The 27,887-nt window shown below is 51.6% G+C and overlaps 1 protein-coding gene across 3 annotated transcripts in view; it reads left to right on the forward strand.

Annotated features, from left to right (window-relative positions):
* KIRREL3 (kirre like nephrin family adhesion molecule 3) overlaps positions 1-27,887 on the forward strand; it is a 413,001-nt gene that overhangs the window by 366,312 nt on the left and 18,802 nt on the right. For all 3 annotated transcript variants that reach the window (XM_059488439.1, XM_059488440.1, XM_059488441.1), the window contains 5 exons: positions 18,376-18,524; positions 18,862-18,989; positions 20,238-20,364; positions 26,139-26,239; positions 26,317-26,515. In XM_059488439.1, coding sequence (XP_059344422.1) covers positions 18,376-18,524; positions 18,862-18,989; positions 20,238-20,364; positions 26,139-26,239; positions 26,317-26,515 — 704 coding nt within the window. The remainder of the gene's footprint in view (positions 1-18,375; positions 18,525-18,861; positions 18,990-20,237; positions 20,365-26,138; positions 26,240-26,316; positions 26,516-27,887) is intronic.

A 27,887-nucleotide genomic window follows, 5' to 3' on the forward strand; every position in this document is an offset into this window, starting at 1 on the left:
AGGCATTCCTCCCACGGAGACACATTCCCACAGTTTGTTTGAACAAACCTGGGGAGAAATTCAAACTCCACAGAGCTTTGCTGCTCTTTACCCTTTGAGCCTTGTCTGCACCATTTGGGGACCTGCTGGCATCTCACCAGATTTATTCATGACATGCCTCAGCTCCCACGGGGGAGTCAAGTTCTGTAAGAGCACGTGCCCCATGTCCTGCTGGAAATGGCTTGGAAGTTTGCTCAGACACTTGAACCAGCTCCCACGTGGCTCAGCATTGCTTTGGTGCCTGGCAAAGAGCAGGAAAAGCAGCAGAAATCTGGGAAAGCTTTATCAAAGGGATGGGGAATGGAGGAGGGAGTGAGCAGCTGCTCAGCCCTTGCTTGGCTTGGCAGAATTACTGCACTTTCCCTGCCCCAGTGGATGTGGCTGGATGGACCAACTCCCTGCCAGGAGCACTTCCATCATCAGTCAGTCGTGGGCTCAGCACACAGACCCAGATCCTCCAAAACAAATCCCAAGGAAAGAGCCAAGAGACATTCCAGCCATCCCTGAGTGGTTGGTTATGGCATAGGGGGAAGCCCAGAATGAAGGTCAGCAAGTTATAGAATCACAGAATCAATTAGGTTGGAAAAACTCTCTAAAATCATTGAGTCCAACTTTTACCACTGCACTTCCAAGGCCACCACTAATCCAGGTCCCCAAGTGTCACATCCACACATCTTTTAAATTCCTCCAGGGATGGGAACTCCACCACTGTCCTGTTTAAAATGTCTGATCCACATTTTAGTCAAGAAATGTCTCCTAATATCCAATCTAAACCTTCCTTGATGAAATTTGAGGCTGTTTCCACCCCTTCCACATCACTGATTCAGATGGAATTCCAGGGAATCCCAGCCCTAATTCCTCACCCTCACTTCCCAGGGATCAGACCTGTTCCCATGCCAGAGGTCTGTCCCCAGGGATACATCCTTAGCAGGTAAAAAGGGAAGGTGAAATAAAACTGCCTCCCACATCCAGGTAGGGAGGAGAGCTGGGCTCATGGATGGGTGCACCCTGTTCCATCTGAGCATGAGGATCTATAATATCTCTAATAGAGTCAAGGAATTCAGGTCTTAGGGAAGGAAGAGTCACAAGAATTGTTTGCTGCTGCCAGGTCGGATGAGCAGAAGAAATCACCCCAGACAGTGGGAGCAAGATGTCTCTGTTCCACCAAGATCTCCATTGCTTCTTTGCTTGGTCAGTCAAGCTGTGGATGTGCACAGATCCCTATTCTGGCTGAAAGGCCAGGAAAGGCCTGTTTGGGGTTTAACACCCTTTCATGACACCAGAGTTGTCCCTACCTCTTCCAGTCAGCTGAATAAATTCACACTGTATGGAATAAATCCATAGGCTGTAAAGGCCAGAAGGGATTATTGGATTGTGGGAAGCTGATCAGAGATTCAGGGCAATGATTTCATTGGCAACTTTTGAGAGAGAAGTGGCAAATGATCCATTTAATAGGCACTGCCTCCAGCCAAGCCAGAACAGGGGCTGTTTTCCCTCTTCTGGCACTATAAAACCTGGATATATTTTAATATGCAATTCTGGTGGCTTTGAAAAGTGTCTCCTGGGAGTGTTTTTGTGTTCCTTGCATTCCTCTGCCTGTTCCTGGAAGGCCCAGGATAAAAGTGATCAACCCCTCGTGCCTTGCATTCCCAGAGCTTCTGATCACCAAGACCACAACCAGGGAGGAGGATCTGCCATATTAACTCCTATTAAATTACAATCATACCTGTCTTAATATTTAAAAGGGACTGTCAAGGGTTTGAAAGGCTGCAGGGCCCCAGTGGCTGCAGACAAGGTGTGAAGTCTGTGGGTGCACGGGCACTTTTCTCCACATTGATTGCACTCAGTGTCCCTCTCACAGGAAAATCACCCAGATTTCTCCTCCAGGGTCTGCACCGGGACCCTTCCAAGGCTGGTTTGGATGGGCCTTGGAGCAGCTTGGTCTGGGGGAAGGTGTTGGAATGAAATGAGCATTAAGGTCCTTTCCCACCCAAACTGTTCTGGGATTCTATGGGATCATCTGGGATTCTACTCCAACCCAAATTCTCTTCTGGGCCAGCCCCACAAGAGCATCTGCAGAGTCTCAGGGTGCCCAGAAGGCTGCAGAGAGATGAGGTGGGGAGCAGCTCAACACATGTTTGGTCCAGACCAGAGGCATTTCAGCATCTTGAAACGGAATGGTCACTTTGGTTTTGCTGCCATTTCTTGGCACACTTTGGACCTTCTGCCCCCCAGCCAGCTCCCTCCTCCAGCCCAGCCTGGGAAAGTTCTCATTTCTGCCAGTGTGCAGTTTTTGTTGCCCTGCTCCCCCTCTCCCATCTGCTGTGTCCCCTGCAGTGGCCGTGGCTGCCGTCTGTCCAGCCGCAGGATGCTGGCAGCCCATCTGCTGTCCCTGGGCAGGGCTGCCACCTCCCCTGCTGCTCCCCCAGCCAAACCTGGCAAGGAGGGAAGAGAAGCTGCAGTGGGGAAGGGGCCCGCAGGCATTTCACAGCAGTAACAGAATAAATCTAATTTATAGACATAGCAAAATGCAGCTAAAGCAGGAGTTGAAATAAATGCAAAGCACACTGAGGTCTCAAGTTATCGGCACTGTAACATTTTTCCTGACTATCTCTGTTTTCCTGCCTGGGTTTGTCTTTGTAGCTTCCTCCCAGACAACTGGACCTTTGCTCTGAAGTGAAAATGAAAGCTGGGGGAAAAAAAAATACCAGGAAATGAATTCTTCAGATCTCCTTCGTGATGCATCAGCCCCATCTGCCAGCTCCCTGTGACAGGGAGCAGAGCATGGCTGGTGGCAGGTGGAGAGACAGGCTTTAGAAAAAGGAAATAAAGTAAAATAAAAGGCACAACTATCCCTGCAACTGGGAAGTGAGACTGGGCTGCTGGGGGGCCTCTGCCAAGGCACAGAGGTGAGACTGGGAAGACAGGGCTGGAAGAGCCTTCACTCATGGAGGTGTGAGGACAGGGAGATTTGTCTTCCCATTCCCTGGCTTGTCAAGGTAATGGGAACAAGCAGGTGGGAGATGTTCAGAGGCAGCTGAACTAATTAGGAGAGAGAATAGAGGGGAGAGGGTCTGATGGAGGGGGGGAAAGGAGGGAAGGAAAACGCTTTGTACTGGTGAGCACCATCCCTGACACAGAGATGATGAAAGTACCAGAGCAGAGTGATGGAGCAGCCAGCCCGGGGCTGGATGGAGCCTCTGCCACGGTGGGGCTGCCAGAGAGGTTTGGGGGTTCCAGGAGAGCTCACAGAAACATGGGGTGCCCCATGGTGGGTGGTGCTCATCTCCATCCCAGCCAGGACCACCAGCATCCCAGGAGTCAGCAGCACTGGGACTTTTCCAAACTCTGCTCCAGCCCTTTCCCAGCCTCAGAGTGAACCTGTCCCCATCTCATTTCCTGACCTTGGGGCTGTGGGTGTGTGCTCCCAGCCTTGTCAGTCACCCCTCCTTCCAGACTTGCTCCTGGAGCTGGGAATGAGATTCAGAAGGGAGCATCCTTGCCTCCTCTGGCCAGATCTCCTCTCCCTTTGCAAGAAGTGGCAGCTTTTTGTGCCTAATTTAGCAGTCTTTAATCTGAGTTATTCCAAACCACACTTGCCACTTCCTTCATGCATTCCCGCAGGATGATGGGCTGATTTCACAGAACGAAAAGCCTTAAGCAAATCTTGTCACACAAGAAAATTGATTTTTCAAAACTGACTTTTACAAGATTACTGGTGGTTTTTTTCCTCCTCATCTTTCTTCTATATCGTTCCCTTCCAGTCTCACGAGGTGGCTTCAGATCTAAGGAAATTAGAGATGCTGTGACTAAATTGAAAATGTAAAAATGGGGAGAAAGAGGGGAAAAAAAGACACCCAGCACCTCCTCTGCTGCTGCCTCTGAAGGATAGAGCTGCATGTGCTTGTGAAGGAGCAGAGCTGTCTCCTTGACCTCTCCCACTGCCATGACATCAGTGCCACATCACAGCAGAGTCTGTCCAAGGATTATGCCAACACCTCACAGGCAACATCCCCTGATGGCCATTCCTTGGTGATCCCAAGCTAGATCGTGGGGTTTTTTCGTTCTCTCCCTCAATCTGTACATATTATTTTATCTTTTGGAATTAAAAAAACAGTTTCCCCCTGCTGCTTGGTTCAGAGACATCTCAATGTGTTTTGTTAAAAAAAAGAAGACAGAGGAAGAGTTGCCTTGAAGTTGTTTCAGACAGCTTAAAATATGCTAAGCTTTTGTGTTTCTGCCACATAAATAATGAATCCTCTTACAGCTTCTGAGTCAGGAAAGATGTTGATTTAAGAGGCCTTCAGCTCTGTTTGAGGCTTTTCTGCCAAAAAGGGAGGAATGTGACCAGGGACGAGCGAGGCATGAAGGATGAAGCAGAGTGTGCAAGGAGGATGTGGGATAGGGACAGAGGTGGCACCACCACAGCCCTGCAGCAGCTGTTCTGAGGGATTTCCCTCCTTGATTCCCTCTTTACTCCTTTATTGCAGACTGTGGGGGCTAGAGATGTGTTTAAATAGAGAACAAATCTGTGAGCATCTACTTCTGTCACTATCTCTGCCCCAGTAAACCAGTGGGGGTTTGGTGACTGCAGCAGCATCAGTTGTTGATCATTTGACTCATCCCCCAAGTGCCACCCTCGGGGAAGGAGTCAAATGAACAACAGAACAGTCAGGAGAGCTGCAAAATGTGGGCCAGCAGGCATGGCAGGAGAATGGGAAACCCAGTGGGTGCTGGTGTCCCCAACACACCCAGTGGGTCCCCAACAAACCCAGTGGGTTCCCAACACACCCAGTGGGTCCCCAACAAACCCAGTGGGTCCCCAACACACCCAGTGGGTTCCCAACAAACCCAGTGGGTCCCCAACACACCCAGTGGGTCCCCAACACACCCAGTGGGTTCCAGAACAAACCCAGTGGATCTCAGGTGCCCTCCAGGACCGTGTGCCCATGTCACCTCCCCAGTACCATGACCAGACACTGGCAGAGGGCTCAGCTGCTGGAATGTGGATCCATTGCAGAGCTGGAGCTGGCAGGTCAGGCTGAGTTCATCAGGAAACAGCAAAAAGAGGAGCAAGGGCCAATCTGGCCCAGGCTGAGCTAGGGCAGGAGAGCCTTTCCTCCCCAAACCTGTGTGACAATGGAACCTGTGCCAAGAACATGCTGTGCATCCTGAGCATCCTCTCCACCTGGCTTGGCACAACTGTTTGGGGTACACAGCACCTACCCTTGCACACCCCATCCCAGGGAGACCCCAAAGGAGTTCTGGGATTGCGGAGTAACCCTGTTCACTTCAGCTCTCAAAAATACCCTTGGCTTTCTGTTCCATTCTAGAAACTGCTGGCAAATATTAAAGCAAAGAGAAAAGGCAGGGTGGTGTCTCTGGGTTAGAAAGTTGTTGGTAAAGCATCAACCAGCATTTATTGCTTAGCTCCACTTTGTTACTGAAGTGGGTAGTGAAGAACTTCATGGTTGTTACTTTTGGAGATGTCTTTTTTTTTTTTTTTTTTAAATACTGTTTCATGTTGTTCTGTGGAGAAGTTGATAAATAATCACAGAGCTCTCTGGGTCAGTCTGTAGTACCAGGATAGAACCACACTGGGTTGTTTGCCCATGACATGGCTGAGAAGGGCAGAGCTGTGCCAGGGTGTCAAGGGCACTCCAGAGGTTTGTGAGAGAAGAGGGACTTGACCAGAATTTTGGGGATGGATGGATGGATGGATGGATGGATGGATGGATGGATGGATGGATGGATGGATGAGGGAGCTGGGGTTGTTTCAGCTGACAAAAAGGAGGCTCAGGAGAGACCTTATTGCTCTCTACAGCTGCCTGAAAGGAGCTTGTGGTGAGGTGAGGGTTGGTTTCTTATCTCAAGTAATGAGTAATAGAATAAGAACAAACAGCCTCACGTTGCACCAGCAGAGGTTTATACTGGATGTTAGGAACAATTCCTTCCCCAAAAAGGTTGAACAGCCCTGACACAGTCTTTAGAGGGAGGGATTTAGGTGTGTAGCTGTGGCACTTGGGGACACAGGTTAGTGGTGGCCTTGGCAGTACCAAGTAAGGCCCAGACTCAATGGTCTTGGAGGTCTTTTCCAAACTGAGCAATTCCGTGATTCCATGGATGAATTTCCTACTGAAAAGATGAACGATTTTTGGTGAACTCCTAGCTTTATTCTACTCCCCTGTGAGCTGCCTGTGTGTTTGCATTAGCACAAGGGAACACTTTGGATATTTATTATTCCTCCTCATGACTTGCCAGATCCCCAAGCTGCTCACACTCCAGCCAGCAGAAATCCAAGTTCCTTACACAGAAATCCCTGCCCTTGGCATCTTCTGTGAGGAGATTCCCACAAAATGAGGGCTCAGCCCATCTCACCCGGCTGACTCAGCTGCCTCTGTTGATAATCCTGATGTGAACCTGATATCCTGTTGATAATGCTAATGTCAACCATCTGATCTAGACACAGTTGAGCCCTGCATAATTAACTGTTCTGGCAGGGCAGGCCAGGGAACCTGCCAGAGAAGGGGCCGTGCCTCACACCAACCTGAGGACATGCCAGGAGTCACACAGAGCACAAGGGATGGGAACAGTGGCTGTCATAGGGAAGGAGGGGCTTTAGGGGCATTGCTGGGGCTGGAAAGTCAGACAGAGCTGCTCAGGCTGGTGGGCACCATTTTTGGTGGCCCAAAGCATTGCCTGGGCTGTTTGACATGTCCAAGGTTGGCCACCATCCTTGAAGAGTCAATACAAACTTGGCCCAAGGTCTGTCTGCTCTCGCCATGCCAGAGAGAGGGCAGACCCTCTCATGCTGCAGAGATCAAACCACAAAACCCTTGAAAACATCCCAAAGTCAGGACCAGGTCAAAGCCTCAGAGGAGCTTTAGGAGCCAGCCAAGAAAAAGAAAATCCTTGGAGAAGACCCAGACACCCAGCAACTCTCTGCTGCATGAGTTCCACGTGCAGAAAGGCACAAGCCATTCCTGCCTGCTGTGCCAATAATTTCTGCCCTGAAATGTGTGGATTTGGCAGTTCCAGTGATCTAGAACATGAGGTCCCAGTCCAGCATCACTTTCAAGGTCCCCAAGAGCAGCTTTCTTATGCTGATGAAGACCTGTGAGTTTCTGTCTCCATTCACCATTGTCTTTTTCCTGCCAGTCTCAAAGGAATTTCACATCGAGGTGTAAAGCTGCAAAGGCCTCAAGCACAGGTGGAAAATAAGAACTGGAATAGAGGGAAAGGCAAGTTCCAGCAGCTTCACAGCATCAGGATTCACTTTGCACTGAGGAGGAGTATAAACATAGCAGAGAATGAGCTCCTCAAGATGCCAGCATCCATAAATCTGGTTAAAGACATTCTGCTACGGGGGTGGAGTGGGGTAGGAAGACCCCAGAAAGGACTAATCCTGTTAAACGATTTGAGAAAACACAGACCACGTGATGAAATTGGATTACCCAAAATAATAGTTAAGCTATTAGTCATGTCTATTGTGTGGCTGGGTAAGTCAAGATGATGTAGGCAGGGAAAATGAAATGCAGCATCACTGCCAAAGGGGTAGAAAACTCCCCGAGGAGAGGTGACACCTCCAAGCTCATCCAGGACTGGGGGGTGACTCACAGCCCCAGTGTTTCCCCAGGATAAGCAGTTTTGGCAGCTAGCTGTCATAGTCTGAATGGTTTTAAACTTTCTCTGCATACATTAAAATGAGGTATTTAGTGTTCATAATTTAACTTGGGGGGAGAAGTACAATTTTCATATGATTTCATGACTCTGGGGCCAAAGATTCTTAAATCTTAGGTTCTCTCCTTAGAGGGAGAAGGAATTCTTGTGAAAGAAGGTGAATCTGTGAAAGGGAAGGGGCAGAAAAACATCCTCAGTGCCAAGAGAAGTGCCAAACTGGGATTAATGGGGACAGGTTTGGTGCCCAGCCCTGTCATTGATGGGGTGGAGGAGAAGGGGGAATTTTAAACAGCAGGATTAAAACAGCACTTCTAAAGCATCTGCATTTTGTTTTGATCTGTCACAAAAGCAGCTCAATTTGCAGGAGGAATCATCCAGTCCATGAAGTTTGATGCTTTCCCTTTGAAACAGTAACAGCTTTCCCAGATTTTTCAAGTAACAGCCTCTCTGGTTTCCTTCAAGAGGAGGGACGAGGGTCCTTCACAGCCCCTGGTGCAGGGAAGGACCGGGGGACACGGTGGGATGGGCTTTGGCCACCCCTCTGTCTTGGTTTGAAAAGAGAGGTGTTGCTAAGGAAGGCAGGAGCCTTCCTTGAAAAGGAAAATGTAAGCCCCCTCCCTCTGAATTATTGTAATTTTGAAATTAAGAGGCTCTCAGGCAAAGATATGGGTGGAGGAATAACAGTTCTTTAATAGGAAAATGAAAAATACAAATGCAATAGTACAAACAAAAAAAAAAAAAAAAAGAAGGCTGACAGAGTCATAACAGGAACTGCCCTGTGTGTCAGGGAGGTGTCCCAGCCCCATCCCAGGGGGGCTCAGCCCTCCTGCAGTGCCAGCTGTGGCTCTGCTGCAGCAGGGATCCTGCACAAGGGGGGAGTTTTCCTCTGCAGCTCCAGGGCTGCTGCAGATGGGCCTGGGCTCCCTCTGGCCATGCAGGGCAGCACAAAGCTGCTCCTCTGGCAATGCAGGGGGCAAAGGCTGCTGGGGTGTCCCAAAGCTCAGATTGGATCCAGGGAGGAATGCTTGGCTCCTCCCCTGGGCGGAGCATCTCCCCATGGGATGCTGGGATTGGCTCAGCCATGCAGGGACACTCACTGGCCATGGACAGCAGATAATTAATAATTAATGGCCCATGAAGAGCAGAGATCTCCTGGAGGGAGGATTGGCTGTGGAAGAGATAAAGAAAACTGCCCAATGAACAGCAGAGAACTGCCCCACCTCTGACAGATGGTGAATAGAACACACAGCCCCATTTCCAGCCTAAGACACCCCCAAGGTTTGATCTCTGGCTCCCATCAGTAAACACCTGAGAGGTGATGATTTACCATGGGCTTGGCCAGACCACAGCATCCATGGCCAGGGTCTGTCAGTGCTGCTGGCAGCTGGCATCACCTCAATGCTGTGGGAAGTGCCCACACTCAATGCCCGTGAACAGCAGAGATCTCCTGGAGTGAGAATTGGTTGTGGAATAGATAAAACTTCCCAATGAACAGAGAATAACTGCCTCACCTCTAGCGGATGGGAAATAGAATCCCCCAAACCATGCCTGACAACCCAGGGCACCCTCCCTGCTGCTCAATCCAGCATCCCCAGTCCTCGCAGGTCTAACACGCTCTGCCCACGCTGGGTGCACCTTTGGGCAGGGTTTATTCCCCCCGTGCCCTGGCCAAGCCCTGCCCCTGGGCTCTGGGACCCCTGGGTGTCTCTGGAGCTCTGTGCAGCCCAGCTGCAGCCCTGGCAGTGCTGCTCCATTGATTACCTGCACGGCTCATCAGCCCTCTCCAACTATTCCCCACGGTTGATCAGTCAAGTCATTGACAAGTTAACAGCTTTGTTTACTTCTCCCTCTCGCTTCTGCAGCCAATTTGTTCTGATCACTGTGCTGAGAGAAAGGCTGTTTTGATTGGTTTCTCACCCAAAATGAACCATGGTGGGTGCATGGACTGGTGGCATGGCTTTAATTGTGTCACCTGGGAGAGACAAACCTTCTCACCCCACTTCTTTCAGGTGCCTGTGCCTTGGGCAGCCCAGACCTGACCCCAGGGTGTCCCTGTTAATTTCTCCTCCAGTACCCCAGCTGAGCTCTCATTGAACATCTTCAGGTGTGATTTGGGCAGCTCTAAGTAGCTCCTCATGGATTTTTCCCACCCACGGGACCTGCTGATGGTGAGGAGGAGATGCAAAACCCAGGCACTGCCCTTGAAGCCTGCAGCTGATGAGCAATCAGGCTCATCCCAGCCTCCTGGCTTGGCAGAGTGGGAGCACTGGAACCGAGATGAGATGGAAAATCAAGCCAGAATTTTCCTCTGCAGTGAGGTATTATTATTATCATCAAAATCCTGGAGTGTTTAAAAACAATCCAACTCCAGTAGCAGCAACTGGTGCATCGTGGTGAGCGCAATCAGACACCAAACATGTCCTTGTCAGGGGTAAAAATCTGAAATCTGGGGAAAGGTTGCAATCTTTCTCCTTGTTTATTTGATTAAAAAAAAAATAAAAAGCATATGGGGAAAAAGTAGGGAGGAGGAGATGAGGAAAGTTGGCATCTCTGCATCTGAGCTGTAGCATTCCCACCATTAGAACTTGAGGCTCACTTTGTGGTAGAGCCAAGATCCCTAAATTGGGATAGAGAGGTTTGGGAAGAGGTGATCACTGCTGCAGCTGTGTGTGCATGGAGGTTTGTCAGGATGGGAGCTAGAGGTTTGGAAACCTTTCCTTGAGTACAGTGGATACGATACACAAGGAAATACCTTTCCATGTGCTTTCTTCCCCAGTAGTCAGCCCAGGTGAGGCCACATCTCAAATCCTGTGTCCAATTTTGGGCCCCTTACCCCAAAAAAAGACATTGAGGTGCTGGAGCATGTCCAGGGGAGGGAACAGAGCTGGGAAGAGAGGCTGAGGGAGCTGGAAAGGGGCTCAGCCTGGAGAAAAGGAGGCTCAGGGGGTACATTGTGGCTCTGCACAGCTCCTGACAGGAGGGGACAGCTAGGGTGAGGGCCAGGCTGTGCTCTCAGGGAACATGGACAGGACAGGAGGAAATGGCCTCAGGTTGCCCTAGGTCAGGTTTAGGTTGGATATTAGAGAAGATTTTTTTATGGAGAAGGTTGTCAGGCATTGGCACAGGCTGCTCAGGGCAGGGGTGGCATCACCATCTGTGGAGGTGTTAAAGAAACCGTGTGCTTGTGGTGCTTGGGGACCTTGGGGTCAGTGCAACCTTGGCTCTGCTGGTCAGCAGCTGGACTGATGCTCTCAGAGCTCCTTTCCAAGCTGAACAATTGCCTGGCTCTGTGGTTCCACAGCCCAGCCCCATGTTGCAGGGCCAGCCCAGGCTCAGGAGAATCCTCAGGGCTCTGAGCTGGATGCAGCCCAGGCTGGAGGCACAGCTGGGTAATGCAGATGGGGAGAAGTTACCCAGGGCCTGCTGCTGACAAATGAACCCACACTCAGAGTGGGAGGTGGAGGAGCCACATGAGCCCCACACGTCTTCATTAGGCAGGGAGAAGAGGAACAACCCCATACATCACCATTATGAAAATTTACACGTAATAAAGAAATAATTTGTGCAATGCATCACACGCGGGGGGCACCGCGACACCGCTTGTGTTGGGAACCTCACTCCATCATTTCTCACAAGGCTGGCACCAGCAGGAGCCATCCATTGTTCCTGTCCCCTTTGGACCTCCAAAGGATGCCAGAATGTCAGCCTCAAAACATCCATCCAGTGGAGGATACCAAGGCTCTGGAGCCTCGGGGGTTTGGGGTGGTGCTCAGGGCATCCCACTGGGGACAGCTCTGCTGTGAGGGTGAGAGGAGGGGACTGTCACATCACACCCAGGAACTGAAGGTACTGCTGGCAATAAAGCAACAAAAACCCATTCTCTGAGCAATTTGTAGCAATTAATAGCCATTCCTAGGAATGAAATGTTAATTAATTCTTTCCCTGAGCCATGCATTTATTTAAGGTATTTGTGGGTGTTCTTGGTACTTTTATTAAGCAATTAAAATGCGTCCAAGAAAATATTTATCCATTTTAAGTAATTCTTAGTAAACACGATTTATATGGCAAGCAACCACTTTATTTTGCATTGTTAATTAAAACCGACGACACACTCCACTTCCCCCGGTGATTCGCCACCAGAGCAGCCAAGAGTACTGCTCTGGAGCTGCTGGCAGCTCCAATATCCTCCCTCAGAACCTGCAGGGTGGATTTGTGCAGTGCTTGATGGGGCATTTCAGAGCCCCAGCAGCCCCTGTTACCCCCCAGGAGTCCCTGTGATGCTGGAAGGAGCCGTGGCCTGATGAAGACCTTTCTGAAGAAGATTTTGTTGAGTCCTACAGCTTTCCCAGGGCTGGGAAGTTGGTAGTTTGTTCCCACACGCTGGGTGTTGAAGGATTAGAAGCCCTTGTAGGGCAGACAGAGAGGGGTGTTTGTTCAGGTGAGCGTGAGCAGGGATGAAGTATTCATGAGCAGGGATGTTAACAATGCTCCTCCAAGGACTGACACCCTGTGGGTGTCCTGGTTTAGGGCAAATTTGGGAGAGAATCTCCAAAAGGGGGCCCCTCCAGAAAGCAAACCCACATGGCCCCTGCCGACAACTGGGTTGGGAAGGATTCCTCAGAGGGAAGTGGAAAGAACCTGTTTATTTATCAGGCACAGCACCCCCAGCACACAGAATGAACGATACCAGGTGACACCCCTCTGTCATTGCTCTGAAAAAGATGACAAATTCAGAAAGTCTCTCCTGTGGATGCTCACTCTGTTATCAGTCCCTCAGGCACTGGGAAAGGCTGCGGCCCAGAGCAGGCCCCGCTAGGCCACAAGGTGCAAACTCTTGGTGCTCCCCAGGTCCCAGACCAGAGCAGGCTCGATTTGGTTGAAAAAAAGGAAAGGAGAAACAGCCCAGGAAGAAATTTGGACTGTTTAGCTAAACTAACTAAGGAGCAGAAGTAAGAGCAAACAGAAGCAAGGCAGAAGCAAGAGCAAGAGCAAAGCGAAAAGCAAAAGCAAAAAAGCAAAAGCAGCACCATGTACTGCCCGTCTCTGTGTTCCACCAGGCTGATAAGAAAACCCAAACAGAACTTTCACTCTTCAGAGCCAGTCTTAAAAGCACAGAACATGATATCCAGCATAAACAGAACACATGAATGGGGATACAAGCATCATAACATCACCCTAGGACAGTGGGGTTTGCTGTGCTCTCACTGGGGAACTCTGTGGAGGCTTCACCAGCCTGGCAGCCCAGCCAGAAACAGGATTCATGGGAAAGAGGGATGGAACTGCTGTGCAGAAGGAGATGCAGCTGAGCATCCCTCTGAGAGCTGGGGAAGAGGCTCAGGTGTGTCATCCCAGCTCTTGGCAGACTTCCTTCAGAAACAAGAGCAGAAGAAATAAAAACACTAAGACATGAAAACCAAAACAAAGCCCCGGCATTGTTTAGGAGCTGACAAATCCCAAACTGTCCTCTCTTATTTGCTTGTGTGCACTCTTAGCTGGGAAGCAATCGATGGAGTCAGAAAAATGCTATTTCCCTGAAGAATGTCTCCTTAGAAAAGTTCCTCCCTCCCTCTTCAGTGTTAAAAGGACCCACTGCAGGTATTCTATTTTTTGTTCATTCTTTAATCGCCGGGTTTCAGTGCTGACTGTAATAACCCCTTTGAAACTTGGATCAAAATATCTCTTTCCTGGTTGAAATTTGTTTTCTTCCATCACTCAAGCAAATTCAATTTGCAGAAGATACTGAATTGGGAGGCACCTGGTACTCCCTCCAGAGAGGCCAGAGGAAAACAAAAGCACATTACAAATACGAGAAAGGAAACAACAGAATGAAACCCAGCCCACAGGGGAAGAAATGCCCATCTGGGGACACAGACTGAGATGGTGTTCAGTGAAAAGAAATGAAGATGAGAAAATCTGCACATCTCTGTCCTGGATACAGGCTGGGAGAGCTGGGGGTGCTCACCTGGAGAGGAGGAGGCTCCAGGGAGAGCTCAGAGCCCCTGGCAGGGCCTGAAGGGGCTCCAGGAGAGCTGGAGAGGGACTGGGGACAAGGGATGGAGGGACAGGACACAGGGAATGGCTCCCACTGCCAGAGGGCAGGGCTGGATGGGATATTGGGAATTGGGAATTGTTCCCTGTGAGGGTGGGCAGGCCCTGGCACAGGGTGCCCAGAGCAGCTGTGGCTGCCCCTGGATCCCTGGCAGTGCCAAGGCCAGGCTGGACAGGGCTGGGAGCACCTGGGGTAGAGGAAGGTGTCCCTGCTATGGGACAAGATGAGCTTTAAGGTCCCATCCAACCCAAACCCTTCTGGGATTATGATTCTGTGATCTGCATTGGTCCCAATGGGGCAGGGTGAATTTGGAGCTGGGTACTCCAAAGGTGCCTGTCAGTGGCAGAGGGCAGGAAATGAAGACACCCCCACAGTCACCCTGTCGGGACCACCCAAGGGGCTCAGGGGCACTGGGAGAGGTCCCACAGCATCCCCTCTGCCTGTGCTGCCCTTCAGCCTAAGGGAGTCACACACACACAGTCCTGTGGGCAGGGTCCCCACAGACAGAGCCTCACCCCTCTCCTGGCACAGGGAGCCCCCTGCCCAGCCCTGCCCCTGCACTGGAGCCTAGCAAAGGGTGGGAATCAGCACAAGGAGTGATGACAGGCAAGGTGGTGGCCAAGTCATCCCGGGAGAGACTAAAGCAGGTGAATTTATAGAGTCTGGAACAGACCCTGAGTGGCACATTTGCTATCTATAAATACCTTCAAGGGAACAACATAAATGAAAGGAGCCCCTGATCTCCAGGCTGGCAGGACCAGGAGCACTGGCTGGGAGCCAGGTTGGTGCAGGCCATGGATACAGGAGGAAGAAATCACAGAGAGCCACAGCAGTGGAGGTGGTAGATGGGGCTGCAGAACCATCCTCCCCTCTTCTCTGCTCCTTTTTATTCAGGTTCTGTTTATAAATAACAACTGAATGGTTAATAGGTGAGCAAGGCACGTTATGGGCTCGTTAAAACCCTCAGTTAAAACCCTTCTGGCTGTCCACGAGCTCATCACAGGAAGCTTTACAAGAGAGTTATCAGCTGCCATTATTAAAAACCAATTTGACATTATAAAAGATCCATAATGCTCGTTCAGCCACATTGATTTAGCCTGTTAAGCCTTGGAAAACGGGAGCAAGAACCTTGATCTCTGCTAAAGCACAAAAAATTGGTGTTTGTGACACATCAGGAAATCCAGTTTTGCTGCAGCGATGGGTTTTGAGCAAATCCATAAAGCACCATGCCACGGTTGTTGGGAGGTGTTTTCCCAAGCAGCTGCGATGTATGTCAAACAGCTCTTGGAAACTTTGTTCTCTCTTTTGCAACATCCAGAAGGATCTCATCTGAGCTCTGCCCAGCTCAAACCCACCTCCAGACACTTCTCCACCTGGTTCCAATTCCCAGTGCTCTCCAGGAATGTTGGGAGGATGAACTGCAGGTGCAAGGACATGACCCCATAAGTCACTTTTATCCTCATCTTGAAGCCTCCTTCTTGCCCTTTGCACAGCAGGGAGGGTGCATTTGTGCAAAATATTTGTGCACAAGAGAAGCTCTGGATTGTCCACAAAATTGGTGCCACACCCTGTCCCATTGACTGCTGTAAAAAAATGGCTTCATATACCTGCTGCCTCCCCTGAGCACCTGAGGGGCAGAACAAGACCCTCCAGAGGCTGGAAAACTGCTCCAGGCTGGGAATCTCTGCAGGGACAACATTGTAAAAGGAGCTTAATGGAGCAGGAATATTTCTGACGGAGAGCATGGGGGATTTCCTTCCTTCCTTCCTTCCTTCCTTCCTTCCTTCCTTCCTTCCTTCCTTCCTTCCTTCCTTCCTTCCTTCCTTCCTTCCGCCACTTCCTTCCTTCCGCCACTTCCTTCCGCCACTTCCTTCCTTCCTTCCGCCACTTCCTTCCTTCCTTCCTTCCTTCCTTCCTTCCTTCCTTCCTTCCTTCCTTCCTTCCTTCCTTCCTTCCTTCCTTCCTTCCGCCACTTCCTTCCTTCCGCCACTTCCTTCCTTCCGCCACTTCCTTCCTTCCGCCACTTCCTTCCTTCCGCCACTTCCTTCCTTCCTTCCTTCCTTCCTTCCTTCCTTCCTTCCTTCCTTCCTTCCTTCCTTCCTTCCTTCCTTCCTTCCGCCACTTCCTTCCGCCACTTCCTTCCGCCACTTCCTTCCGCCACTTCCTTCCTTCCTTCCTTCCTTCCTTCCTTCCTTCCTTCCTTCCTTCCTTCCGCCACTTCCTTCCTTCCTTCCGCCACTTCCTTCCTTCCTTCCTTCCTTCCTTCCTTCCTTCCTTCCTTCCTTCCTTCCGCCACTTCCTTCCGCCACTTCCTTCCTTCCGCCACTTCCTTCCTTCCGCCACTTCCTTCCTTCCGCCACTTCCTTCCGCCACTTCCTTCCGCCACTTCCTTCCGCCACTTCCTTCCTTCCTTCCTTCCTTCCTTCCTTCCTTCCTTCCTTCCTTCCGCCACTTCCTTCCGCCACTTCCTTCCGCCACTTCCTTCCGCCACTTCCTTCCGCCACTTCCTTCCTTCCTTCCTTCCTTCCTTCCTTCCTTCCTTCCGCCACTTCCGCCACTTCCTTCCGCCACTTCCTTCCGCCACTTCCTTCCTTCCTTCCGCCACTTCCTTCCTTCCTTCCGCCACTTCCTTCCCTGAACCTTCCCAGAAGCTTCCTTCCCTCTTTCCTTTCATTCCTCTGCAGTTCCTGATATGAATTCAGGGCTTTTGGACCAGCAAACCAAACAGAAGACATCAGGACCATGTCTCTCTCCATTCTCTCCATCCCACAGGCTGTGCTAAGCTTTGGGCAGGAGGTGCCAGACCTGTGGCAGATGTCCCTGTCCCTCTGCTGCCCCATCCCCAAGGAACAGCCGCTCTCACAGCGCTGGCAGGTGCCTTCCACAGCCACCAGCAGTGTTCCTGTGTCAGGGCAAGGCAGATCCATGGGGAGTCAGGGGGGCAGGATGCTGAGCTCAGCCTTGCAGGCTTGGCTTGGGCTGCAATTCCCTCTGAGAGACATCACCAAAGCATCACTGCCTGTTCAGAGCTTGGGAGCAGCACCTGCCCCTCCATTTGTGCAGGTTTTTCCATACAGAACCTCCCTCATTAACACACAAAGCAGCCCTAGAAATAAAACCAGCACCTCCTGATTAATTATTGGAGGGGGAGGTGAGGGAGGCAGGGGAGGGAAGCTGAAGTGGCCAGTCAGCATCTGTTAAAAGTGCAGAGATAAATGGGAGGCGAGGGCAGGTCAGTGCATACAAATCACTGCCATCCACTGGGGAACACCTCTCAGAGTGCTGTGTCACCACGGGGAGACTGAGCAGGTCACTGACAGGAGGCACTGAGGTTCACAGTGCTCGGGGAATTGGCTCTGGCAGCACTCAGGGTGTTCTCCAGCCTGCCATGCACCAGCATTCTGCTCTCTCTGCAGCCCCACTGAGGCACTCAGTGCCTATGGACCTTCAGCAGGAGCTCCCCGCAGCTCGATTTGTCCTTGGCTGCCTTTGGGGCAGCATTGGAGCAGTGGGGAGCCATGGCAGAGTGACAGGAACAAGCAGAGGGAGGCAGGAGACCGCTGGGAGGAGCAGGAGCAGATGCTGCTGGCCTTGAAAGGGACAGCTCTCCCCAAACCACGGCACCGGCCCCGTGTGGGGAGCAGCCTCTGCAGCTCTTTCAGCAGCTCCTTCCTTCTCCTTCAGCCTCTGCACCTCCTTCCTCTCTCCAGACCAGCTCCAGTGCCTGCATCCTTCCCAACCCATCCAGCACAACCAGAAGGGCAGCCCCACAACAACAAGGCAGAGACTCCTCAGGGAAACCCTCTTCCCTCCAATTTACCTGTTCTGTTTGGGGAGGATTATTATATGTTTTTTCCCAGGCTTTTTTTCCCTTCCCCAAAGAGTGGCTGGAGTTTCAGGCCGCCTGACAGCATCTCCGCCTTTCCCACCCGCTCCCGAGTGGCAGGTTGCCAGATGGTGCCCCATTAGGTCACATTTGCTCATTGTTTGGCAAACAGGGCTTAATTCAAGTGCTGAGTTGACAGCTTGTTCTCCAAGACAATTTGCAAGTTGCAGTGCTGCAAATGCCAGCTTGGCTTTTCGGGAAATGTTATTTCAGCTGCCTTAAAGGGATAAAGTTCTCTTTGACAGGGGAAAGAAAAAAGAAAAAAAGGAAGAAAAGGGCCAAAGCGGGGGGCAGCAGAAAATGTTTTTACTGGTTTTGATGTGTTGTTTGATGCCAGCAGTGTTGTTGGCAAGCCTTCAGGAAGGGTCTGTCATCCCCATCAAGTAGACACCCCTCCATGTCCCATTCCTCCCATCACTGAGGTCCTTCACTATCCTACAAAATGAGGTGTATTCCCACTGAAACAGGGTAATAGAATGTTGGTTTCTTTTGGAAAGGTTTCTGTAGGGGTACATGTCTATATCTCTCTGATGGCTCCTCTCCTCTCTGTGGCTGCAGTCCCTAAATCCCCAGGGAAAGGGACAACGCTGAGAACAAGCTCATGTCCCTTCTGAAGTCAGGGGCACTCTGGGCGTGCTGCTCCCAGCACTGTGACAGCTACACATGGACATGGCAAGAGACACAAAGCAGCACCACAACAATGCTCTGTTTTCTTCAACAGGTGGGCGAAGAAAGGCCAGGTGATAAAGGAAGCCTCCGGTGACTTCTACGAAACCATCGTGGACCACACGTTCTTCTTTGAGCCCGTGTCCTGCGAGGTCACCAATGCTCTGGGCAGCACAAACATCAGCAGGACCGTGGATGTCTACTGTGAGTAACCTGATGGCTTCAGCCTGGCTTCCAGGTTCAGCAGAGCTGCTGAGAATCAGCAGGAAGCACACACAACTCAGTCTTACTTGCCCAGGGTGGCAGGACTGGCTGGGCTCTCCTGCAGCTCACTCTTTGTAAACGCTCTGGTGGTCGGACCTGTGATTTCCTTGTGAGCTCGTGGGGTGGTCACTGGGGAGCTGATCCCTCTGGAGCTGCAGCAGGCTTTTCTTTATTTGGGGCCCATCATGATCTACCCTGCTCGCTGTGCCCTGTTTAGTGTGGGGTTCCTGGCTGGCAGAGCCCATCCCTGGCAGTAATTCCAGTTTCCTCTGCACAGTTGGGCCCAGGATGGCCACGGAGCCGCAGTCCCTGCTGGTGGACCTGGGCTCGGACGCCGTGTTCAACTGTGCCTGGACTGGGAACCCCTCCCTGACCATCGTCTGGATGAAGCGAGGCTCGGGCGTGGTAAGAACCTCTGGGGGCAGGGGCACGGCCAGGGCAGGGGGGCTGCAGTCTTGGGGTCTCTGCTGCTCACAGTGACCCCCAGATGTGTTAGAAAGTCTCTTTTCCCAGCCTGGCAGTCAAAGAAGGAGCTCTTCATTCATTCAGAGGGATCCTGGCAGAGGATGGTGCTTTGTGAAGCCATCAGCATCCAGCCATCCCAGTGGGAACTGGGATCACGGTTGCTTCTGCCCCAGCCCCTCTGTTTTCAGAACCAGGTTGAAGTCCCTCAAGATTGCCTTCTTTTCTCCTTTTTTCACAAAAAGGAAGCAAGTCAGAGACCAAAGAGAGGTTGAGGCCAAGTAAACACAGGTGTTTTTATGGCTAACTCTGCAATCAATGCTAACACAGTGGGTTTAAAGGGATCTGACCCTCTGTGCCTCTGCCTCGTGCCAGGTTAGGGCTGAGACCTCCACCTTGCTACAGGGAGACCCAGATCCACATCCAACCCCTGCATCCACTGACTCCAGGAGCTGTGGGAGCAGTGCCAGCTGTGGCTCTCCCTGCTGAGGAGGAGGAGGAGGAGAGATGATGGGCTGTGACGTGCAGAGCCCTGAGGGAGAAGGCCAAGGGCAGCTGGAGGAGTTTGCTCCAAAAACCATTCTCTGTTTGAGATCTGCCATGTGTTTTTTCAAACCCAGCAGTGCCAAGATCCTGCTGACAGCCTCAGCCAGATCCCTCAGCTTTTCCAGGTTTAATAAAGCACAGCAGGGCAGGGGAGCAGAGTGAGCCAGTCCATAGCAGGGGGCTGGCCAGAGCCTGCTGAGATTTCCCTGGGTATCCAGACCCTGTTCCAAGGTGTCTGCCACCTCTGCCACAACTTCTGGGCATAAAATTCCTGAGTCAATCCCAGCAGCCTCCCCTGTGCCTGTGGATGTGGAGATACAAGTGTGGAGTGTGGTTCTCTCTGAGGTTTTTCTGCCTGTGTCACTGCAGCCACCAAAATTTTTCTCTTGCATCTTGAACTTCTTACAAAACAGGAGTTTGTAAAAATTCAAATGAATAGGAAGAGGATTTCTAATTCCACCCCAAAACACCTGTGGTGATTCTTTATTCTTTGGGCAACAGCAGCAAGTGCTATTTCCATGCAATGCCAGACTTTGGGCTCATCCGCTTGGCTTCCCCAAGGATGCTCAGGAGCTGGTGACTCAGGTCATTGTTTTGTCTGTAACTTCTCCTGGCCCACCTGAAAGGTCCCCTCCTCTCTTTCAGGTCCTGAGCAATGAGAACAAGCTGGTGCTGAAGTCAGTGCGCCAGGAAGACGCTGGGAAATACGTGTGCAGAGCCGTGGTGCCGCGCGTGGGCGCGGGGGAGCGGGAGGTGACGCTCACCGTCAACGGTACCTCCTCCTTACTTCTGGCATTCATTCCTGCTCCCCTCTGACATTCCCTCTCTCCTGCTCCCTTCTGACACTCCTTCCTGCTTCCCTCTGACATTCCTTTCTGTTCCCTTCTGACATTCATTCCTGCTCCTCTTCTGCCATTCATTCATTCCTGCTCCCCTTGTGCCATTCCTCCCTGCTTTCCTTCTGCTATTCCTTCCCTCCTGCCATTCATTCCTTCCTTCTTCCCTTCCACCATTCATTCCTTCCTGCTCCCTTCTGCCATTCCCTCTCACTCCCCTTCTGCCATTCCCTCCCTCCTGCTTCCCTTCTGCCATTCCTTCCTTCCTGCTTCCCTTCTGCCATTCCCTCCCTCCTGCTTCCCTTCTGCCATTCCCCCCTGCTCCCCTTCTGCCATTTCTTCCTGCTCCCCTTCCACTATTCCTTCCCTCCTGCTTCTCTTCTGCCATCCCTTCCTGCTTCCCTTCCACCATTCTTTCCCTCCTGCCATTCATTCCTTCCTTCTTCCCTTCCACCATTCTCTCCTGTTTCCCTTCCACCATTCATTCCCTACCCCCATTCCCTTCCTGCCTTGATTCTGTTGCTCTGACAGCTCCTGTTCCCAAATTATCCCCTCAGATACTTCCTTTGGGAGCAAACCCCACCCCCAGTTGAATCAGAGATCCAGGCAATTGGAGTAAAGTAGATTTTGCATTATTTTGCCTGGAAATGCACAAGTTAAAGCAAAACAAAAATCAACATTTGCTCAGCCCCACACAGTTCCCTATTATCAACAGGGATTTATTGAGTAGTTGGGAGCTGGCAGTTTTAAATCTTTAATAGATTAATCTTGCAAAACCCTCGCGAGGTCGGAGAGTGCTGTTGTCTCTATTGTACACCTGGAGAGCTGGGAATTGAGTCTGGATCCAAGAGCAGCAGCCTAATCACACTCTCCATCCCACATGAGGATACCTGTGAGATTCCTGTGAGGATACTTGTGAACACTCTGCCTGCCAGGATTCCTGTGAGAATTCCTGTCAGGATACCTCCATGGCTGCTTGGGGCTCATCCAGCACCGTGTCAGGATGTGCCCTGGACTCACAGCCACATCTCTGGAGTTTAATGATGCCCTGGTCGGGACCTCACAGCAGCTGGTAACAAATTTCAGCATAAATACGGCAGGGAAAGAGCCAGGCAGGCTGCAAATGGTGTAAGCAGAGGATGAATTTTGCATTGTCTCTCACTTGCATGACAAACTGGCAGGTTTCACTCCCCACTCACTGTCACAGGAGAAGAACATAAGCAGGAGGCAGCTCAGGTAAGCATTGATTTCAAACACAGGTAATGCACATGATGGATGCCCCAGTTCCCTGGAAACATTCAAGGACAGAGCTCTGAGCAACCTGATCTAGCTGAAGATGTCCCTGTCATGGCAAGGGGTTGGACTGGATGACCTTTAAAGATCACTTCCCACCCAAACTATTCCAGGTTTCTATAATCCTGGAAAAGGAAGCTGAGGGCAACCCAGCAGGGACTGAAAACCAGCCACTAAAAACCAACCATTGAAAACCAGCCACTAAAAACCAACCACTAAAAACTAGCCACTGAAAACCAACCATTGAAAACCAACCACTGAAAACCAGCCACTAAAAACCAACCACTAAAAACCAGCCACTGAAAACCAACCATTGAAAACCAACCATTGAAAACCAACCACTGAAAACCAACCACTAAAAACCAGCCACTGAAAACCAACCATTGAAAACCAACCACTGAAAACCAGCCACTCCCTGACTTGGACTCAGCTCCTCAGCGCCTTCAGTCTCCTTCCCCAGCAGCTGCTGGGTTTTAATTACAATTAAATGAGCTCGTGGAAAACAAAGCAACAAATTAGCACAAAGAACATGCTCCTTCCCTGACACCTACCAGGCACAGGGATGCCCTGAGAGCAGAGCAGAGCTCCCCACAGCTCGAGGCATTCGGAGCTTGCAGCACTGACTGGAAAAGTTTCCCTCCAGCAATTTTTGGCTTTTCCCACCAGCTTATGCCTGGGAAAACTGATGGGGAGCAAATGAATCCATGCATGGGGTTCACTGCTCAGCCTTGATCATCTGCCAGGAACTGACTGCCTGCACACCCCAGCCCATGGGAAGTGCTGCCAGGTGCACCCTGAAGGTGACAATGTTGGGACATGTTACTGCAGGTGTTGGACCAAGGGAGAATCCCACACCTCTGGGTCAGAATAGTCTCCTGGCCCTCCAAGTGAAGAGAACCAAGCCCCTGAGCAGCATCCCCACATCCCACATCCACCAAGAACAAGAGGCAGCCTGTCCTGCAGTGGGAGCAGCGTTCCAGCTCCAGAGCACAGCACAGTGTGTCTAATCCAGCTAATGAATTCTGCTGGAAGCCTGCTCTAATGTAATTCAAGGGGGAAGCTGAATGCCTCATATTTTGAAGTGATTTTAAATCCAGAGGGTGATACAATTGTCTGTTACTAACAGATGCTTCCCTCTGTCACAGAAAAATCAGGCATTGAGGAGTTGTGTTCTGGAGTGGCTGCACTGCCCTGATCAGGACACCTGGACTTTTAGGGGGCTGGTCCATCCCAGCAAGCACAGAGATCCCAACTGAGGGATCACCCAACCCACTATGAGCCTGTGATCCCACCAGCCCATCCATTCCCAAAATTATCCAAAATCATGGCGTGGTGATGGTGGGGTGGGAGAGCATCCTGTGCCCTTCCCACCCAGCTCCCTCAGACAGGGCTGTGGTTGCAGAGCAGCCCAACCCCATGCCAGAGCCAAGGCCACCAGCCTGCAAGGAAGCAGATAGGATTCAGTCTGGTGAGTGGGAAGGAGGATTATGCAAAGCAGCAGCATTTGGCAGGGCCAGAGCAGCAGAGGCTCGAGGGAAGGGAGGAACTTGGTGCCATCATAAATCAGCAGCAGCTGGATTTACAGCCAAAGCCTCTCGATGCTCTTGACTGCACCCAGCCTGGTCACAGCTCCCACCCCAGCAGAAGCACCCCAAGGTCACCTTCACAGGCAGATCAGCAGCAATCGCCTCTGTCACTGCACCATCCAGGCTTGGCAGGGGCTGCTGAGCAGGGACCACCACCCCTGCTCACCTTGTTCTGTAAGAGAAGTTTGTTGGAAGGGCTGGACAGCTCCAGGTGACTAACTCAGGATGTCATTTGCCTGGGATTCATCCCAACAAGGAAGTGTGACAGCTGGGAGCAGGTCAGGGGCTGATGTGCTACCCCGCTTGGTCAGGAGCACATCAGGGTGTCAGGAAGTGTTCAAGGGCAGGTTGGAACAACCTCCTCTGGTGGGAGGTGTCTCTGCCCATGGCAGGGGATCTGGAATGAGATGGGTTTTAAAGTCTTTCCCAACACAAATCATTCTGTGGTGTTCCTTTGTAATCAATACCAGGCAGAACCAGCCAGCCCAGGACTTCTGCAGGAAGCAAGGAGTTAAACAAAACTCTCCTGCCAAATCATTTTGAGTGCCTGGGAGAAAAGTTCAGATGGACTCAAGCAGACTGGAGAAGCCAAGGCCATCCTATCCTTTCATTCCTGAAGGCTTCCACCTCACACTTCTCTTTTGTGCGAGTCGCCAGGACCGCACAAATAAATTGGCACCAAGGTGCTAAAAATAACCTCCACCAATAGCTCCATCATTTATATCCATAGCAACATTTCTTAGAGCCTTTTCCCTGCCTGTGGGCTGTCTCACACTCAGTGCTGAATGCCAAGCTGGAGATTGGCAGCTTTCATAAGGAGCCAGAGCCTGGTGGAGAATCAAACACCAGCCCTGAATGAGAAGAGGCTGCAACTTCGTGCTATTATTTCTGGGCATGTTCATCTCACAAATAGTCTTTAGTCATCCACTATTATCATGATGATAAGCCTTCGACTCTGAACTCCTGAAGCAATAATAAAAGCCAAAGCCATTGGCATTTGTGCCATTTAAAACCCACTCGCCTTGGGGAAAATGATCCTTTTAATGATTATTAAGCCATTTTTCTCTAGCGTCACCCAGTCTTGGAGCACTTCCAGAATTTATAAGTAACATACAACCATCAAAATGGAAAGGAGATGGTTCTTTTTATTACTGTTTAGGTCTGGCTTGCAGATCCCACCACTGCTCTTGCCTCTGCTGGCTTTGGAATCATCAGGTGGGCAGGAGCATCAATGGCCTCAGCAGGCTCCTCAGGCAAAGCAAGGAGTCACCTCCTCTGAGACCCTTGGGAAAGCTGAGCTTTCAGCAATGGATAAACAAGAACTCACACCTTGGGATCGTGCCTAGAACAACATCTTGAGCATTTAGAGAGAAAAACACAACAAAGTGGCTTTTTTTTTTCTTTGCCTTCTTCGATCAAAAAGGGCAGAAGCTTCCACAGCCGTACTGCTGTGTCCATTACAGCAAAACAAGTCCTGACCTTCACGCCCAGCTCCTGCTATTCCTGATGCTGATGGTGGCTCCCTTCCAGTAGTAATTTCCTGAGCTGCCAGAACCGTGGCCACTGGTCAGTGAATTGTGCTTCAATGAGCTTGTTTTCCATCCATCTCCCCTTGGAGCAGTATAAGGAAGCAGGGACAGGGCTGTGCCTCGGTGGGAAGTGTGTGGAGAATGTGCAAGTTTGGTGCAGGAAGGGGTTACCGGGACAGTTCCAAAAGGCAGCTGTATGTCCAAATGCCTGAGAGTGAAGGATTTAGCATTTTGGTATATTTCTGTGCATGTATGGAATTTATAAATGGGTGATTTGGATGAGAATCAGGCAGGAATACCCAGGCAAATCTTTCTTCCTACTTTACCCCAAATCCCTGAGACCGTTTTTTGAAGGAGCATGTCAAGTGCAGGGCAGGGAGGTGAGGAAAATGGGAAAAAATCCACAAGGCTGCATTACTGATAAACCCAGTGACATACTCCAAACCAGATTTGGCAACCCCAAGTGAACACCCAAAGTTGCAGAGCTGGAGCAGGGGGAGTTCTGACAGCCCCTGCCACTCCTCTCTCCCTGCCCTGCAGGCCGGTTGTTGCTGTTTTCTGCCAGCAGCAAGCCACTCATGGAAATGCAAATCTGCTTTAATTAAGGAGGTTAATAAACAGCAATTAGGATCCCAGCTCTTGTGCTGCTCCCCTGGGGCCATCAGGGCTGTTAGAAGAGTGAGGGACACACCACATGCTCTCCTCTCCCATCCCTTTTCTCCCAAGCACAGGATGCTCACCAAGGCAGGACAAGAACATTTCCCATCCCAAGCTGGTGTTTGGCTCAGGAAGAGCCTTTCCTACCCTCTCTCCTCGGCTCCTTTCATGACCCACATGGCACAGGAGAGCCCAGCTGATGGGTGTCAAGGTTTTCCAGCAGGAACTTCTCCACCACATCTTCCTTAATGACCTGGAGAGCAATTAGTTTAATTCAAACCGGTTGCTTAATGAATCTGGTTGGTTGCTTAATGGATCAGGGAGGGCACAGAAGAGGAACAGCAGGTGAGATGGGATCCTGCTTTGCTCCTGCAGCAAATAGCCCTTCTCAGAGGTCAGGCTCTCCAAGGAGATGGGAGAAGGACCCTTTACACCAGGGATGGGGGTACAGAGATGGGGGACCCTGGTGTTTTGTGAGGGCTTTGCAAAAACCCACTCATTGTTCTCCATCACAAGAGATGGGGCTGTTTCTCCATCCCTGTCCTTCAGAGATAGAATCCAATATCCATTCTGGGTAACACGCCCCTAACACCCTCCATCCCCAGCAGTCCCATGGGGTCACAGCAGCCTCTCCTGTCTCCACAGGGCCCCCCATCATCTCCAGCACACAGACCCAGCACGCCCTGCACGGCCAGAAGGGGCAGATCAAGTGCTTCATCCGCAGCACTCCGCCGCCAGACCGCATCGTGAGTATCACCCTGGGCACGGGGAGTGCCTGCAGCACCTGGGGCTGCTCCAAGCTCACCCTTCTCTCTCTTGGCAGGCTTGGTCCTGGAAGGAGAACGTTCTGGAATCTGGGACCTCAGGGCGCTACACGGTGGAGACGGTGAGCACAGATGAGGGGGTGATCTCCACACTGACCATCAGCAACATCGTCCGTGCTGATTTCCAAACCATCTACAACTGCACGGCCTGGAACAGCTTCGGCTCTGACACCGAGATCATCCGGCTCAAGGAGCAAGGTGGGCACTGCTGGGGGCTGCTGGGGCTGGGGGCACTGGGAGTTAGCACCTGGCTGGGCTCTGAGAGTGGGGACATGCTGTGAGAGGCAGGAGGTGCTCAGAGAGCTCTTGGGATGTCAGAGGAAATTAGGAAGGACAGTGACAAGGCTCCAGCTGTGCTAGCTGCAGGATTGCATCCCTAAGGCACATGATCTAGTAAAGGGGAAGGAGCAGGGACAAGCCCTGTAAAGTCTCTGCTTGGTAAGCTATTGCTGATTTTACCTGTCCTGCTAAAGCTGGAGGTCACGGGCTGATCCTGCACCTCTCACTCTCTGTCCCACAGTACAAGGTGATGTCACTGCACAGGCTGGAGAATCATTCACAGCCTTGGAGGGACAGTGGCTGCTCCCAGCAGAGCCCACTGCTCCACGGTGATGGGGGTGAGCAGAGGAAGGTGTTTGGACTGGTGGCAACTCTCCATCCTGGCCACCAGCCACAATGCCAGCATGTCGCACAGGGCTGGGCTCACACACCCAGCAATTCCCAGGGGATGGCCAGGGAAATTCCACTCTCGGGACTCTCCACAGCAGGGGAGGGAGATGCCTTGTATGAGGAATGCTTAGCTCCTGGAGGAACTCCAGTTCTCCTCTATTTTATTAAATGCCAGGGCAGGCAGGTGGATTGTTCTCATTAAGCTGTGATTTATAGGCAAGGCTGGCATCCAGATTAAATCAGAGCTAAATGAACCCCTTAAAATTAGCCTTGGGCTTCTTCCAATGCAAACAGAGCCAGTGGTTTTTCCAGGTCGGCTGCCAGTCAGCGGCAGCGCTGGGCGGCGAGCCTGGGTCCCAGCAGAGGGGGACGGGGAGCCGAGCTCACACCCAGCGTCCCTGCAGGGCCACCGGGGGGGACAGCCCTGCCCGGGACAGGGGACACCACAGGGTGACATAGAGGACACTGCAGGGTGGCACAGGGGACAGCCCTGCCCCAGTCAGAGTGGAACAGGGGACAGCCCTGCCCAGGACAGGGGGACACTACAGAGTGGCACAGGGGACAGCCCTGCCTGGGCCAGAAAACACTGCAGGGTGGCACAGGGGACAGCCCTGCCCCAGCCAGGGTGACACTGCAGGGTGACACAGGGGCCAGCCCAGGGGACAGCCCTGCCTGGGCCAGGGGGACACTGCAGGGTGGCACAGGGGACAGCCCTGCCCAGACCAAGGTGGCACAGGGGACAGCCCTGCCCAGGTCAGGGAGACACAGGGGACAGCCCTGCCCAGACCAAGGTGGCACAGGGGACAGCCCTGCCCAGGTCAGGGTGACACAGGGGACAGCCCTGCCCCAGCCAGGGTGACACAGGGGACAGCCCTGCCCGGGCCAGGGGACATCACAGGGT

The sequence above is a fragment of the Ammospiza nelsoni genome, chromosome 24 (genome assembly GCF_027579445.1).
Source record: "Ammospiza nelsoni isolate bAmmNel1 chromosome 24, bAmmNel1.pri, whole genome shotgun sequence".
Lineage (NCBI taxonomy): Eukaryota > Metazoa > Chordata > Aves > Passeriformes > Passerellidae > Ammospiza > Ammospiza nelsoni.